Source organism: Pristis pectinata, chromosome 2 (genome assembly GCF_009764475.1).
Source record: "Pristis pectinata isolate sPriPec2 chromosome 2, sPriPec2.1.pri, whole genome shotgun sequence".
NCBI lineage: Eukaryota > Metazoa > Chordata > Chondrichthyes > Rhinopristiformes > Pristidae > Pristis > Pristis pectinata.
Window position 1 is genome coordinate 127,781,543 of NC_067406.1, and position 15,206 is coordinate 127,796,748.

The 15,206-nt window shown below is 38.3% G+C and overlaps 2 protein-coding genes across 6 annotated transcripts in view; one reads left to right on the top strand and one right to left on the bottom strand.

The window, feature by feature from the left end:
* sclt1 (sodium channel and clathrin linker 1) overlaps window positions 1-8,150 on the top strand; it is a 48,331-nt gene extending 40,181 nt beyond the window's left edge. For all 3 annotated transcript variants that reach the window (XM_052037579.1, XM_052037586.1, XM_052037595.1), the window contains 2 exons: window positions 91-186; window positions 7,215-8,150. In XM_052037579.1, the coding sequence (XP_051893539.1) occupies window positions 91-186; window positions 7,215-7,286 (168 nt within the window). In that variant the 3' untranslated portion in view covers window positions 7,287-8,150. The remainder of the gene's footprint in view (window positions 1-90; window positions 187-7,214) is intronic.
* A 2,465-nt stretch (window positions 8,151-10,615) lies between these two features.
* LOC127567348 (protein Jade-1-like) overlaps window positions 10,616-15,206 on the bottom strand; it is a 103,288-nt gene continuing 98,697 nt past the window's right edge. Inside the window, exon 11 of one of the 3 annotated variants that reach the window (XM_052010141.1) lies at window positions 10,616-14,860. In XM_052010141.1, the coding sequence (XP_051866101.1) occupies window positions 13,842-14,860 (1,019 nt within the window). In that variant the 3' untranslated portion in view covers window positions 10,616-13,841. The remainder of the gene's footprint in view (window positions 14,861-15,206) is intronic. The other 2 variants (XM_052010142.1, XR_007955864.1) reach the window with 2 other exon arrangements.

Below are 15,206 nucleotides of genomic sequence, written 5' to 3' on the forward strand. Positions count from 1 at the left end.
TTTAAAGTTTGTATATCAGGAAAGCCTTTAGGTTCATATTTTTTTTGTAAGAATCCATCTTTTACACATTTCCATTTTTATTTGGAGCAGTATGAGAAACAGCTGTCGGAAAATCAGGAAAAAATTAACAGACTTCAAAGGCGGCTGACTCACTCAGAGCACAGAGCAGCTACAGCCTCCCAAAAGGTAAATGGACACATAGTCAGACAAGCTGGTTAACAGCTATAGTGATTATTTTAACCTTGAATTGAAATGTGTTTTTTCTTTTTTATGCCATAAGTACAGAGTCAGGCAGATAGAAAATAATGGGTATTAGAGGCTTAATGCTTGGGTTCAAATGATCTTATAAATGACACGTGTAAACCTCATCAGTGATTGAGGAGAATACTGCAGAGGAAGGGAGAGATAGAGGGAATATCCTGGAATAATCAAGGATATAACTTGTCTGTTTAGTTTTAAGAAACAATGGAGATGCAATTATACTACTTGGACTGTTTTGTAGGCTGCCACCTAATGGGAAGGATATTGAGGAGCATGTTTGCAGGAGAATTTGTGTTGTGCAAAAGCCGTAGTGATCATTAATAGACTTCAACCATCCATGTATATAGTCTAGTTTGGAAATGACATTATGGGCAAAGAGGAAGAAGAGTTTCTTAAGTGTGTTCAGAGCAGTATGTTTCTGGCCCAGTGAAGGAGATGATAATGCTGGATTTGGTCCTCATAATTGAGCAGAGCCAGGTGTAGTAAGGATCACTAGGGGAACATCTAGAAAACTGTGATCATAATATCATAGCAATGGAAAATGATATAGAGCACTCCACAGTAAAAAAATTGTCCCCAGGAGAAAGACCTCTTCCAAATGGGATGAAACATATGCCTGGGTAAAATGGAATCAAAGCTTGCCAGGTAAAATTGAACAATGGGAGGCAGTATTTCATCTATGACGTAGGTGCATTCCCATAACAGAGAAGGGAAGATTAAAGCCAGAGTTCCGTGTTGACCAAAAAAATGGAGGATAAAAGAGTACAGGGCAGATGTATAATGGTTAAAATGCAAGAACTAGGCCTACTGCAGAAAGTTCAGAGAGGCTGGAATAAAGGAAGTATGGGGAAGGGGAGGGGAGAGAGAAAGAAGGAATTCCCATTGTTATGGGACCAGACCATGCTTCAAAGTCTGACAACAAACATAAAATAGAATGCAAAATTATTCGACAGGTGTGTGAACAGCATAAAGAGGAGAGTTCAGAAATTAGCTTTTTTTAAAAAAGTATGGGGAATCCTAATTGTGGAGGCAGAGAGTACAACAAGCAAATCAAGATGAGCCTTTTAGAAAACATTGGTTTGCCCATAACTGAAGTATTATCATCAGTTTCGAGCACCACACTTTAAGAAAGATGTAAAGGCTTTGGAAAGGGTGTGGAAGAAATTTACCAAAATTATTCCAGCGTTGAGGGACTTACAACAGAGGAAGTTGAGAGGAGATCTGACAGAAGTATTTAAAATCATGAAGGATATTGATCAAGAAAAACTGTTTCAATTGGAAGGATCAAGAACTATAGGATGAAGATAATTGGCAAAAGAACCAAAACTAGCATGACACCATTTTATTTTATATACAGTAATGGTTAGGGCCTGTAAATCATTGGGTGGGAATGGAGACAGTTTCAATTGTAGTGTTCAGAAGGTTGCTGGGTAAGTACATGAAAGAGAAGAGTTTGCAGGACTTTGTGGAGAGGATAGGAAACTGGAACTAGCTAGATCCAGTAATAGCTCAACAGTTTGAAAGGCCTTGTACCACGCTGTAACCATTCTGTGAATACTAAATTATTCTCAGGCTTCTCCCACAATTGTTTTCAGTTGGGATTTTCCATTGTTGATGAATGATGTCGTGTGAACAATTATTGATTATTAAATTATGAGTGATAGATGATTATCAGAAAGTAATCTTAGCATGGGGGCGGCACGGTAGCACAGCGGTTAGCGCGACGCTATTACAGTGCCAGCGATCGGGGTTCAATTCCCATCGCTGTCTGTAAGGAGTTTGTATGTTCTCCCGTGTCTGTGTGGGTTTCCTCCGGGTGCTCCGATTTCCTCCCACATTGTGAAGGTGTACGGGTAGGTTAATTTGGGTTTAAAATGGGCGGCACAGACTCGTTGGGCCGGAAGGGCCTGTTACCACACTGTAAATAAAATTTTAAATACTTGTTTCAAGCTCTCGTCTTTAATTTATAGGAATATTTATTCAATAAATTTTATTAATACCCCATGTTAGGCCCAATCGTTCATCTATAATATCACAAAATCCAGTATTTTACTAAATACTTTTTTAGTGTAGTTACAGTGATGTGAATTTCAGCTCTACCACTCTACAGGTTGCTCAATGCTTTGCATTGGAGAGATTATTGTAACAGGACAAGTTGGGCCGAAGGGCCTGTTTCTGCGCTGTATGACCTTGACATTATGTCTCTGGGGGAAAGGTAATGTACTGCCTAATGATGGTGCCACAGGTTGTACATTTGGTCACTGGGAACTTGACCTGATCATTTTGACAGGAAGGGGAAGAATTGCTTGTTTAAACAAAGTATTTAATCGCAGTCTGAAGAAGTTGCCCGTAGGACAGCATGGTGGTGCAGCAGGTAGTGCTGCCGCTTCACAGTTCCACGGACCTGGCTTCAATTCCAATATCGGGTGCTATCTGTGGACTTTGCCTGTTCTCCCCATGACCATGTTTCTGCCGGCTGTTGTGGTTTTCCTCCACATCCCAAAGTAGATTAATTGGCTACCTTTGCCACTTACCCCTTAGCGTAGATTATGGCAAAAAGAACCAAATTGATGCTGATGAGCAGATGAAAAGGAACAAGTTGCATGGCTATAGGGAAGTAAGGTGAAGGGAACGATGAGCATGGACTCAATGGCCTCTAATGTTGTGATAAGTAAGCAAGCAAGAGTTGATCAGTTAACTGGCACCCTTGGCCTTGTGCATCTGTACTTGGCTACCTTTATCTCAAAGCTAATGGTCTGGATCGGGAGGAAAAACTGATTTTAAACTAATATAAGTTATAAATGGTAGATGATACATTAAAATAATGAAAAGGAAGAAAGTCACAAAATAAAAAGAACAAAAATACAAGAAAGGAAAAGATCTATTGACTAATAATAGCAGTGAATATTGTGACCAATTTCCTTTCCCATTTTTAAAAATTGGATATGTGGATTCCACTTAATCTTGCACCATTTAAACTCTGTTTTTGGCAATAGTGGCTTTTAGTTACTAGTAAAAAGCACACTGTTAGTTCAAGTAAATGCTAATGGTAGTTCTGCTGTAGTGTGTTTCCATAATGTGAATTGGTTATAATGTGATTGATGGATTAGGGAACACTATTTACATTACGTGGGCTGCATTGGCTATATTGTGATTGGGGAAAACCTGTTTAAATCTGTGCTTTGAAGGCAACTACTGCCTGTTCTGCTATAATTTGACTTTTTATAATGTGGGGTTACTTGGGAATGTAGCTATTGCATTATAGCAGAACCATATGTACTATATTGTATTCTTTATTTGGTTAACAAATACAATTTTTGGAATATAAAGCTGCAATCAATAATGGTGAGCAAAATAATGAATGAATTATTGTAAAAGTGGACCCAGTGCATTAATGACCTTTAGGGAAAGAAATCTGCTATCTTTACTTGTCTGGCCTATATGTAACTCAAACCCACTCAGTAATGTAGTAGTTGATTCTTAACTGCTCTCCGAAATGGTCCAGCAGGCCACTCAACATAAGGGTAATTCAGAATTGGCAATAAGTGCAGTGCCTGTCAATGATGTCCACATCATGGGACTGGATTTAAAATGTCCTTTAAATGGGCACATTTAGTAACTCAAAGATTACAGCTATTCATTAAATGACTGAGCACTGGATCACGGAGACCACCTGATAAGGTACATGACGTGTCACAAAATCTACACTTGCATATCTTCATTTTAAAATAGCTAGGATGTAATAATGATGCATGAATGCAGGCTGTAAATTGCAATCCAATTAAGGGGTTCGGGTAAAATTTAACAATCGATTTCATACCAAATTTATCAATTTAAAATTGCCATTTTTGATTCTGTAACAGTTGCATTTTGGCTATTATCTGGTTGACTTAATAGAGCTGTAAGACAATGATTTATTAAGGATGGTTTCAATGAGTAACACATTGTAAATAACCATAATGTTTTATTCTGTAAGGAATCATGTTCTTTTATAGATTCGGTACGTACTATTGGATACTATAAAAATGGCCTGTTCTTAAATAATTTTATTAATCCTTTTGTCTTAGTTTGTGTTTCTCATTAAAAGACCATTAGTGTAAAGTTTTGAGGCACAGTACATTTGTATCACAAATTCAAATATGATCTTGTGTATTAATACCAGGAAAAATATTGAATGTTTTGTACAAAAATGTTGGTCCCTACTTTGTTGAAATACAACCTGCCCAACTTCTGCAAGCACCATCTCCCCTTGAACCAGTCCCATTGCCCACAGAATCCAAAGCTTTTCCTCCTGTACTGTTCCTGCAATTTCTCTACATAATGTTGATAGTACCAGCAGTATCCAGAGATCACTCTGAGGCCCTGCTTATTAATCAATCTTTCTGTTCCTGGGGTGAGTAACATAGAACTTAAATTACTCCTGAATTACTCCCAGGAGTTTCTGGGAGTAATTTAGAAGATGCAGAATCATTTCATCCCAAAGAAGCAGCAGCATTCTAAAGAGGGGATGAGGCAACCGTGGCTGACAAGGGAAGTCAAAGACAGCATAAACACAAAAGAGAGGGCATACAATATTGCAAAAATTAGCGGGAAGCTAGAGGATTGGGAAGCTTTGAAGAACCAACAGAAGACAACTAAAAAAGCAATAAGGGGAGAAAAGGTAGCTAGCCAATAATATAAAAGAGGATACCAAAAGTTTTTTCAGATATATAAAGAGTAAAAGAGAGGCAAGAGTGGACATTGAACTGCTGGAAAATGATGCTGGAGAAGTAGTAATGGGGAACAAAGAAATGGCAGACAAGTGAATAAGTATTTTGCATCAGTCTTCACTGGAAGACACCAGCAACGTGCCAGAAATTCAAGAGTCAGGACAGAAGTGAGTGTCGTCGCTATTACTAAGGAGAAGGTGCTTGGGAAGCTGAAAGGTCTGAAGGTGGATAAGTCATCTGGACCATATGGACTACACCCTAACATTCTGAAAGAGGTGGCTGAAGAGATTGTGGAGGCATCAGTCAAGAATCACTATAGAGTCAGGAATGGTTCCAGAGGACTGGAAAATCTCAAATATCACTTCACTCTTTAAGAAGGGAGGGAGGCAAAAGACAGGACATTATAGGCCCAGTTAGCCTGTTTCAGTGGTTGGTAAGATTTTAGTCTATTATTAAGGATGAGGTTTTGGGGTACTTGGAAGTACATGATAAAATAGGCTGAAGTCAGTGTGCTCTCCTTAAGGGGAGATCTTGCCTGACAAATCTTCTGGAGTTCTTTGAGGAGGTAACAGGCGGGATAGACAAAGGAGAGTCAATGGATGTTGTTTACTTGGATTTTCAGAGGCCTTTTAACAGGTGCCGCACGTGAGGCTGCTAAACAAGATAGGAGCCCATGGTATTACAGGAAAGGTACTAACATGGATAGAAGATTGGCTGACTGGCAGAAGGCAAAGAGTGGGAATAAAGGGCCCTTTCCTGGTTGGCTGCCAGTGACTAGTGGTGTTCCACAGGGGTGTTGGGTGGCTACTTTTCATGTTATATGTTAATGATCTGGGTGACTGAATTGATGGCTTTGTGGCCAAGTTTGTGGATGATCCAAAGGTGGGTAGAGGAGCAGATAGTGTTGAGGAAGCATGGCTCCAAGCCCCTGTACTCGTTGGAGTTTAGAAGTAAGGTGGGGGCATGGGCGGACGGAGAGATTCTCATTGAAACCTACTGAATATTGAAAGGCATGGATAGAGTGGACGCGGAGATAATGTTTCCAGTAGTGGGAGAGTCTAGGACCCAAGGGCACGGCCTCAGGATAAAAAGACATCCTTTTGAACTGAGATGAGTTACTTCAGCCAGAGGGTGGTGAATCTGTGGAATTCATTGCCACGGACTGCTGTGGAGGCTGATATAGGTTCTTCATTAGTAAGGGCATCAAAGGTTAAGGGGAGGAGGCAGGAGAATGGGGTTCAGAGGGAAAAATAAATAAGCCGTGAATCAAACGGTGGAGCAGACTCGAATGGCCTGATTCTGCTCTTATGTCTTATGGTCTTAAGTGTCTTCTCATGAAATAATATTTTTTCCAGCTCACTAACAACACCTAGGATCTACTGGCATTTGGCAACTTTATTCACCAAATATCACAATAAGAAAGTCTGTTTTATTATCATACTAATCAAAAGTGAATCTCAACAAATTAATTTTAAAAAATCATTCTTGAAATTCCGCTTCTCTCAGTACAAATAGTTATTGTCCCTCCTTGCTGTGTAGTATCATCTTGCAAATGATACATATTGTAGACAGCATTCATTGATAGTGGAGGAAATGAAGGTTTAAAGTGGTTGATGATCAAAGGAACTGCAAAAGCCCCAGCACTTTTATAGCTGTTCCAACTGTGTTTGCTGATAATCCCCAGAATATTGATAGTCAAGATTTAACACTGGTAGTACCACAGAACATTATGGGAAGAGACTAAGTTTCCCTTATGATGAGGGAATATCATTGGAATGGCATACTGTGCAGTCTTTCAGTGGACAACCCTACTTACCTTTGAAGGAAGGTCATTGATGAAACAACCATAAGTAGTTGAATTTATGATGCTGTCCCAAGAAATGCCAGTGGCCTTTGATCTCCAGCAATGACCATCCTCCTCTTGTAGTAGATGTAACTTAATGTAATAGGGAGTTTTCCCTTGATCCTCATTGACGTCTGTTTCACAAGGGCTCTTTGGTGCCACTGTCCATCAGTACTGCCTCATCAGGAACAGTCATTCTTGCCTCACCGAGAATTCAGCATTTTTTTTTAAGTTTGTTTAAATTTTGACGAGTTGTAATGAGGATTGGGGCTAAGTGATCTTGGCAGAACCTCAGTAAATATCACTTAGTAACACTGTTGATGACTCCTTCCATCTCTCTGCTGATTGTGAATAGTTGATAGAATAATTAGATTATGACTTTGAATTTTGTTTTACTACAGCTCAGCACAGTAACATCACAGAGAAGAAAAGCTGACACGCTGTTTGATCTGGAAAGCATTTTAAATCACTGAATACTTGAACTTCCATCTTCCAGAGCAAATAAACATCCAACTGTGCAATAGTGTCAGCTGTGGAAATTACCAAAAAAAAATCCAGGTCTGCATTACAAGCCATCACCTGAATTTAAATGTTGTAAGATGTTCACATAAAATCTTGATCAAAGTTCCTAATATAGATCGACAGTGTTGGATGAACCAGTCCTTCTATCAAATTTGTAAAATTGCAAAATCTAATGGGGTTCTGCCAAAGAGTTGCAGTTTTGGTTAGGTGTTCATTTGTCTTAATACAAGTCTTGTCACTGGAACACATGAAAACCACAAGTGACTTGTTAATCTTTCAGAATTGTGCCATTCTGTTGAGCTTTAAAAGAAATTGAGGTTTGACCTCTGATCATTTAGAAATTCTAAACCACCCTATTCTGAGATTATGAAGTAAAATTCAACATTATTGACCTCAGTTTCTGTGAATTGGAAGAAGGGTTGGAGAGAAGGTGTGGAAATGTTTTGTTTCCCACTTGAATGAGTAGTGATTGGAAAAGGTAGTGGAGACAAAACACTCAACTACACGAAGGATCTGGATGACCTCCAAGAACGTAACCTGCAAGGTTTGGATCAAAAGCTGGAAAGTGGGATTAACCTAAATAATCCATTTTTGGACAGCATAGGCCCCAACACCTTCCTTGTGCGCTGCAGATGTTTTTAACAGTCAAACTCACTCTGCATAATATTGAATAATAATTCATCATTTTGGAGAGAAGACATTTGCAAACACTAGTTTTCCTGTGTGTTTTTAAACTTGGACAGCACTGTCTTGGCCCATTTCCCTTTTTGCCTGTGTGTATACATGCCACTATACAAAATAAATCAATGTTTCTGTTTTAACACAATGTCTTGTCTTATGCTGTTGTTGGCCATGACGAGTAAATAGAATGTCTGCAGTTTAAAAATGATGTTGTTTCTCTTCACCATTAACTAATGGGCTCGCAATTGGAGCAATTTGCAAATGAAAGTATAGTTTCTGTTTTGAGGGGGAGTGTACCAGTATCAAGTCAGTTCAAAAATTGAAAGATAGGGTGTTTTAAGAAATACTGGACAAGTTGTTAGTTTTCAGGCCTGTACCAAAAATGATCCTGTTGCACTCGAGCTACTTCCAATTGAAAGTATCTGAAACTAGAAATTCTATTGTGTGCTACAATGTTTGTCCAATGAATTTAAGAAAATACTTTGTAAAATGCAGTAGGGTGGTCACTCTGTAGCACAAAGTTTCCAGTTTTCTATCTTGGTTCTATTTCTGCACCCACCTACCTCTCATAAAAGGAAGGACATTGTTTAAACCTTGAAATGCACAATAGAAATGTTTACAGTTACAGGCCCTTGAAAATTCACTGGTGATTATTTTGGTGCTTCACTGCCCACCAAATTCTTTCTCATCCTAACCAGGTGATATCATTCTCTCTCTAATGGAGCCATTCAGATCTGTCAAATTCATCGCTCACAGGTGACATGAGAGCACCATCACCTTTCAAGTAACTACCCTTTTCAAACGCCATTAACAATTTTAAAGTTAACCAAACAGTACTGTATTATGACAGTGTTTTATGTAGCATGGTGGTGAGTAGTAGATTTGTCACCTGATCCACCTCTGCCATCTGAACAGTAGATTCTGTAGGCCAAGGGGACAGTGCCTAATTTATACTCTTCCACACAGGCAGTGGCCACTACTTGAAATGCAGTTGTTAGTGAATGGCTAAGGCCTCAGTCAACCACAAGGTTCTGAAGGCTGCCATCCAGTAACTGGAGTTGTTCGAACACAACTCCAGAATTTTATTTCTTAAATATATAAGGTTAGCCAGAAGTTCCGAAGTATTTATAAATGGAAGGGCTTGAAGTTATTGCTATGGGAAAGATACCTTTCAAGAATTTCCCATATAGACTGATTAAGTAATGGCAAAACAATAGAGGTGCCACAGTGCTCAATGTCCAATGTGCAAAGCAGGGAGAAAGCTGCCCTGAAGTTAACTTTCACAGTTAGAAAGACAAAGCACAAGATTATTGGAAAAAATTAATTAAAAAAAACAAAATGCTGATTTAATTTTCTAGAGGCACATTAAACATTTTGATACAGGATTACTTACTCATGCAGTCATCAAATGGCTCAGTCTTCGTCTTACAGCAGTAAGGCCAAGATATCAGGTGTGATTGGTGCTTTCAAGTTAATAATTTTACTGACTGAGGGGAATTTATAACAAGGTCATTTATATGGTAATAAATCTGATAAGTATCTTTTGAGTAGCATAATGAAATTAAACATCCTAGGTCAGACATCATTAACAGCTCTGTAAACAGGGTGCTTGTAATCAAGTTTCAATCAACCTCTTTGGCTTTGAAAATGCTACTAAAAGTGTGGGTCTCATTGCTTATGATTTTAAGTGTTAGATTTTAAAATTAAAACTTGTAATTTTTCTGAATCCAATCTTTGGTTCCCTCCTCATTTCTCATTTTGTGCCAGGTTTAGTATTGAATTCCCCATTCTAATTTGCTGTACCCTCTCTCTTCAGTCCTTCAATGTGGTTCAGTATGTAACAGAGCTGTTTGCCCCATTCACCGTGGTACCAGGTGCTTGACCTTATTTCACACTTTCAGTAACATGCAATGCAAAAACTTAAAACATGCAAAAACAAGTGAATAAATCAGAGCTGCTACTGTGGAATCAGGACCTATAACTGAGCAACCAAGGGAAAAAGATTTGTGTGTCCATTAAGAATCTGCGGTCATAATAAAATGAACTGCCTGTTGTTTTTAAATTTGCCCCCTTCTCTCAAGGAGGATTTTGTAAAGAGAAGCAAAATTATTTTTTTTTAAACTGTTTTTACACTTGCCCATTCATTGGGACCCTGTCAAAAATGTTAGAGCTCGTGTGGCAAAGTGATTTCTGTGCCTGAAAACGAGTGTCCAAGGTCAGTGTTCCAGTCAAGATTATATGAACATGCGGTGCCAAACTAGATACTTACTTCTCCACTGCATGTCAACAATTGGAAGTCCAACCTGACTGAAAGGATGGGGAGAAGAGGTGGGTGGAGTAACATGTTTTTAGGCCAAGGTTCACATGCCCATTATACATCTTCCCACTGAAGACAGAGTGTAATCCATCACCTTTTATCTCAAATCCCTGCCACAGATTGTAACCACATACATCTAAGTGGCAAACAAACTCCTGGATTGCTGATAACATCAGGACATTGTTTTTCTTACATCTCAAATATTATTTGTATATTTACCTGTAAAATAGAAGAGTGGGGTTTACCATAATCTTAATGATAAAACACACATCTCAGAAGTTTATATTACAGTTCAACTTTACTGGGGAGAAAACAAACATATACATTTATTGCATGGTGCAAACTGGTACATATGTCCTTGAAAGCACAGTGCTTTATTTCAGTGCTCCCTCAGTACGTTGAGAAAGATTTTCTATGCAAGAAATGGAAACCTACAATGTTCCAGCCTAGGAGACCAGATGCTGCCATAAGAGGGACTTAACATCTGGCAGAGAAAGCATATTTGGATTAAGTAATTTATCTAAGATTCAAAATCCCGTTGTGTTGCTTTGCATAGGGAAAGTATTTAGAACCATCTTTGAAAAGAATAATTTCCCTGACACAACATGTTAAGATGGTTTATTTTATAACAGCACTGCCTTAAAAAAATCCAGATTCATTATTAAAGTTTAAGTAAAATCTCAATTTAAGAAACATTCCAGATACATAAAAGACAGTGTGCAGACCCTTATTTTTATTCTGGCCTCTACGGGCCCACAAAGACGCCCAGTGTCTCTTTCTGTTGGTTCCAGATGAGATTTAATTCTGAGAAATATTTTACAGATTGATGTACCATTCTCATACTACTGATGTAAACTTAACATATCAAACACAAAAAAGGCACAATTCATCTAAGTATATTCAACATTCACAGAACAGAAGTTTCTCTTTTAAAAGCAGTTTTATAAATATTTTACAAGAAAAATAAATACATCAAAGAGCCAGGTAATTTAAAATAGTCATCTCTGTATAAATTTTATTTCTGCTTTTATTTCCATGCTCTTTGTAACTAAATGGACACCAGTTAAACTTTGCTAGGCACATGGTGATAGATTTCTTCTGTACAACACCACACTGCAAAGTTTGTTCAGCAGGTCTGTACGGAACAATCAGAAAGGGGATGTGTAAAAACTGTCCCTTTTACATCACTTTAGTTTAAAATTATGTACGCATGCCAGTAGCAACTACACAGTAGCTCAACTAGCCTAATGTTAAACTACAGTCTATATAAAATATGAAAATCATAATTTAAGATCGATCTTAACAAATAAACACAATCGGGGGAAAATAAAGTTTTAACATGAAACTGTCAGTCTAAGTTATGGTCTTTAAACAAACCATTGTACTCAAACTATTAATTCGTTGCCTATTTCTACCCAAAAGATTATTTAGTGCAGGTGTAAAATGGCTAGGCATAAAATTAATGACTGTTTCTTTTGTACAGCACAATGTGATGGTACCTGCATGTTAAACACTAAAAAACAAAGATTAAAATGCTGCAAATATTTCAAACTAAGTTGCATATCCAAGATGCATAAATACTCATGTCAAACATGTAAGCCAAAGACCTTTCTACAATTTTTAAAAATTAATACATAGCTATTGCACTGAATAAGGATTAGAAAAGGCCACTTAATAAAATTAAATATACATTTCAATATTGATAGTGTCTACTTGAAGTATTTTCAACTGCATTACAGCACATGAGCAGGACATAAATTCAATACAGTGCATGCAACACTATGTATTAAGAATTTTGGAGATTTTTAAAAACCAGATCATTTTTAACAAATTTATAAGAGATTGAAAGCTTGGAACTTTAAATAGGTTTCCCATAAATTATTAAAATGGCCATTTTGTATTTTTGACTTTGTTGACATTGCTTTGAGAATAAGAACACTGGGTTTAGCTGTGCTTTAAGTTTGAGATGTGAAACCTTCTTCCTAATCCCCGATGGTATTCAATGTTCGGACAAGACCATCCCTTGCTGCACGTAATCCCAGTTAAACAATACTAGAATTTAAAGTAAAAAGGAATGTCCAGTAATTAGATTAAAAGTTGGATTACAAAGGTGTTTGAATATTGAATGTTATTATACTGACTGAAAAGTTCCTCCTTTTAGTGCTGCTGTTGTACCCCCTCACTGGTTGTATGAAGAAATTTTAAACAAAGAACATAATGATGCAGATTACTAAAGTAGTGCAGCTGCTCTACTGTGGTTTATACAATATTGTTGCAGGTTACTCTTCGAGGGAGGGAGGGAGGGAGGGAGGGAGGGAGAAATCAAAATGGTGAATTGGAAATGTTCTGGCTCCTCACGATAATACCTGATGCATCACAAATTCAGAGGATCTTTAATGCTGGAATCAAAATGGATAATGCACCACCATCCTTTACTGAACTTCAAAAAAATAGGAAAAATACCTTGAAGTTTTTGTAATTTTCTCCTCACTGCTCCCACTGAATTTGGGAATGGGCTATTTCTGCAATGCATATTCTTCCTAACAGCTGATTCGGTACAAGTGACATCCGATTCAAGTATGTGGAATGGGCTAGTTGCATTTAAAAGGCCAGTCTAAAATAAAGGCAATACGTGCATGGTGCAGACAAACGATCTTTTAAAAAGGTAAAGGACTAATAATCTTACAAATTATCACACAGTAAATGAATTGCACTCCAGTTTTTCAGGAAGGAACAGAATGGGGAACAAAACAGAATACAGGAAAAAAAATCCTGTCACAGCTCCACAAACTCATTAAGTTGCAAGCAATCCTTGCACGTACTTATAGTAGAATTTATGAAGCACACGGGATTCCTTCCTGCAAGTGCTGTATATCTGAACCTCTCATTGGTTCCACTGCTTAGTATGGTTCAGCCTGACCACTTACAGATCAGTTGAATACTTTGAAGTGAAGAACTCTGCAATGACAATTTAATACTGTTGAACACTGGGTTTTTACCAATTTACTGATAGTTACATCTGCTGAGGAACAGAATTTGCTGCATCCACACTGCAGTCTGTTTTTTGCTCAAAATACTAGATAAAGCCTAATGATTTTTTTTAAAGTTATTTTCATTTTTTTTTAAATCATGCCTTAAAAAAATAAGTCAATAATGAAATGTGGTGCACTAACCGCTCGACCACTGGGATTCTAAGTTAAACATTTTTTTATATATAAAGTGATTAAGATTTTGAATCTTTGCTTTACAGCTGGCATGTTATAGTCTAGTTACCGATGTTTCAATAATCTTTGCAGAAGGCCTACCTGATAACTGTGTATGGGGCAGATTCATTCACTACAAAATTGTAGCATATGACTGAAACACAAGTGTTTTACTGACAAAACATTCCATGATAGGAAATGTCCCTGGGTACCAATACTTGGCTTGAAGAAATATCATATCACAACAAGGCATGTAAATAAAATATTTGTTGGGACCGGTAATGGTTACCAGGCAGAGAGTGGACTTACTGCCGTACCCCCATCCCACACCCCCAGATCAAGAGGCCAGGATGCTTCTTCGAATAGTATCTGTCCCATACCTCCTGTTCACCGTTTGAATTCAGCCGCTGTGGCTTGCAATTGTCTGTTGACTCCGTTTCCGAATCACTCATCTCAACATCAGGACTATAGCCATCGTTCTCACTGTCTGGCAGCAACCTCACCTTGGTTCTCTCCTTGGGCGAGGTTCGCTGTGATCCCAAGTGCTGGTATTGTGTGGATTCAGTGTTCTGCCGGCAGGGCTCCTGTCTCTCCTCGTGCTGCTTCCGTTCTCCCTTTTTAGGGATTTTGAACCCACCCCAGTTTTTCACTGGACTTGTAGGCGTTGTAGGCACTTTGACTGCAGGTCGTCCAGTAGGAACAGCAGTTTGATTGCACGCTACCTTGCTCAAGGTACCATTAAATTTGGTGTGTGTGTGACTGCCGTCCCCAGATAACCTCCGTATGCTAACAGAGGGAATTTTACACACTGGAGCACACAAAGCTCGTTTGTTTTCAGACTGCCGTAGGGTTAATTCTGCAGACACGTAGGATTTGTCCCGTTTTGAACAAGCTCTCTCTCTCAATTCAGCTTTGCCTCCTGTACTACGTCTGCTGATGTCAGTTTTCTTCCTATGGTCAGGAGTAGTCAGACCATTATTCCTCTCACGGGCACTACCTCGCGCCTCACTACGAATCTTGTCGTATGGCGGAAGAATACTTGGGCTGTTGTAGTCCTCCTTGACCCTGTGAAGGTTAGGTGTGTTTTTGCATTCACTGGATCGGTTTGATTGTTTCAATAAACTCTGTTTAGCAGAGTCAGAGTGGCTTTGCATTCTGCCACTCAATTGGGAGCTCTTTTCACGCCAGACCTTATCAGGATGCTGGCTCGTCTCCAGTTCTCTGTTCAACTTCCATTGTAAACCACCTATTTTGGAAACCGGATGAGATTGTGCCAGCCAACCAAGGAATAAAGCATCTGCTGATGGGAATGCTGAAGGCACACCTACAAACAAAGCACACAGATTATTCAGAAGATACCATATTCTGTTAGGCCTGCCTACTGTTTGCTTTTATTACATTAAACCCAAACTCTAACTTTTAACATTCAGTTAGAACGTACAAAACAAACTATTCGGCAAGCTGCTTGGCAACTAAACAAATTAAAAATTAATTATTATTACCTGGAGAATACTAGAAATTATTTGACATTTCACAATTAAAGTTTTTTGTTTTGTTGATTTTTTTTTTCTTATTTTACAAATTTTCTGAAATTACTTAAATAGAACTTAAATGTAAAGACCAGATAAAACTAGAAACTAATCTTACTGCTGCCAATTGACACAGACAAC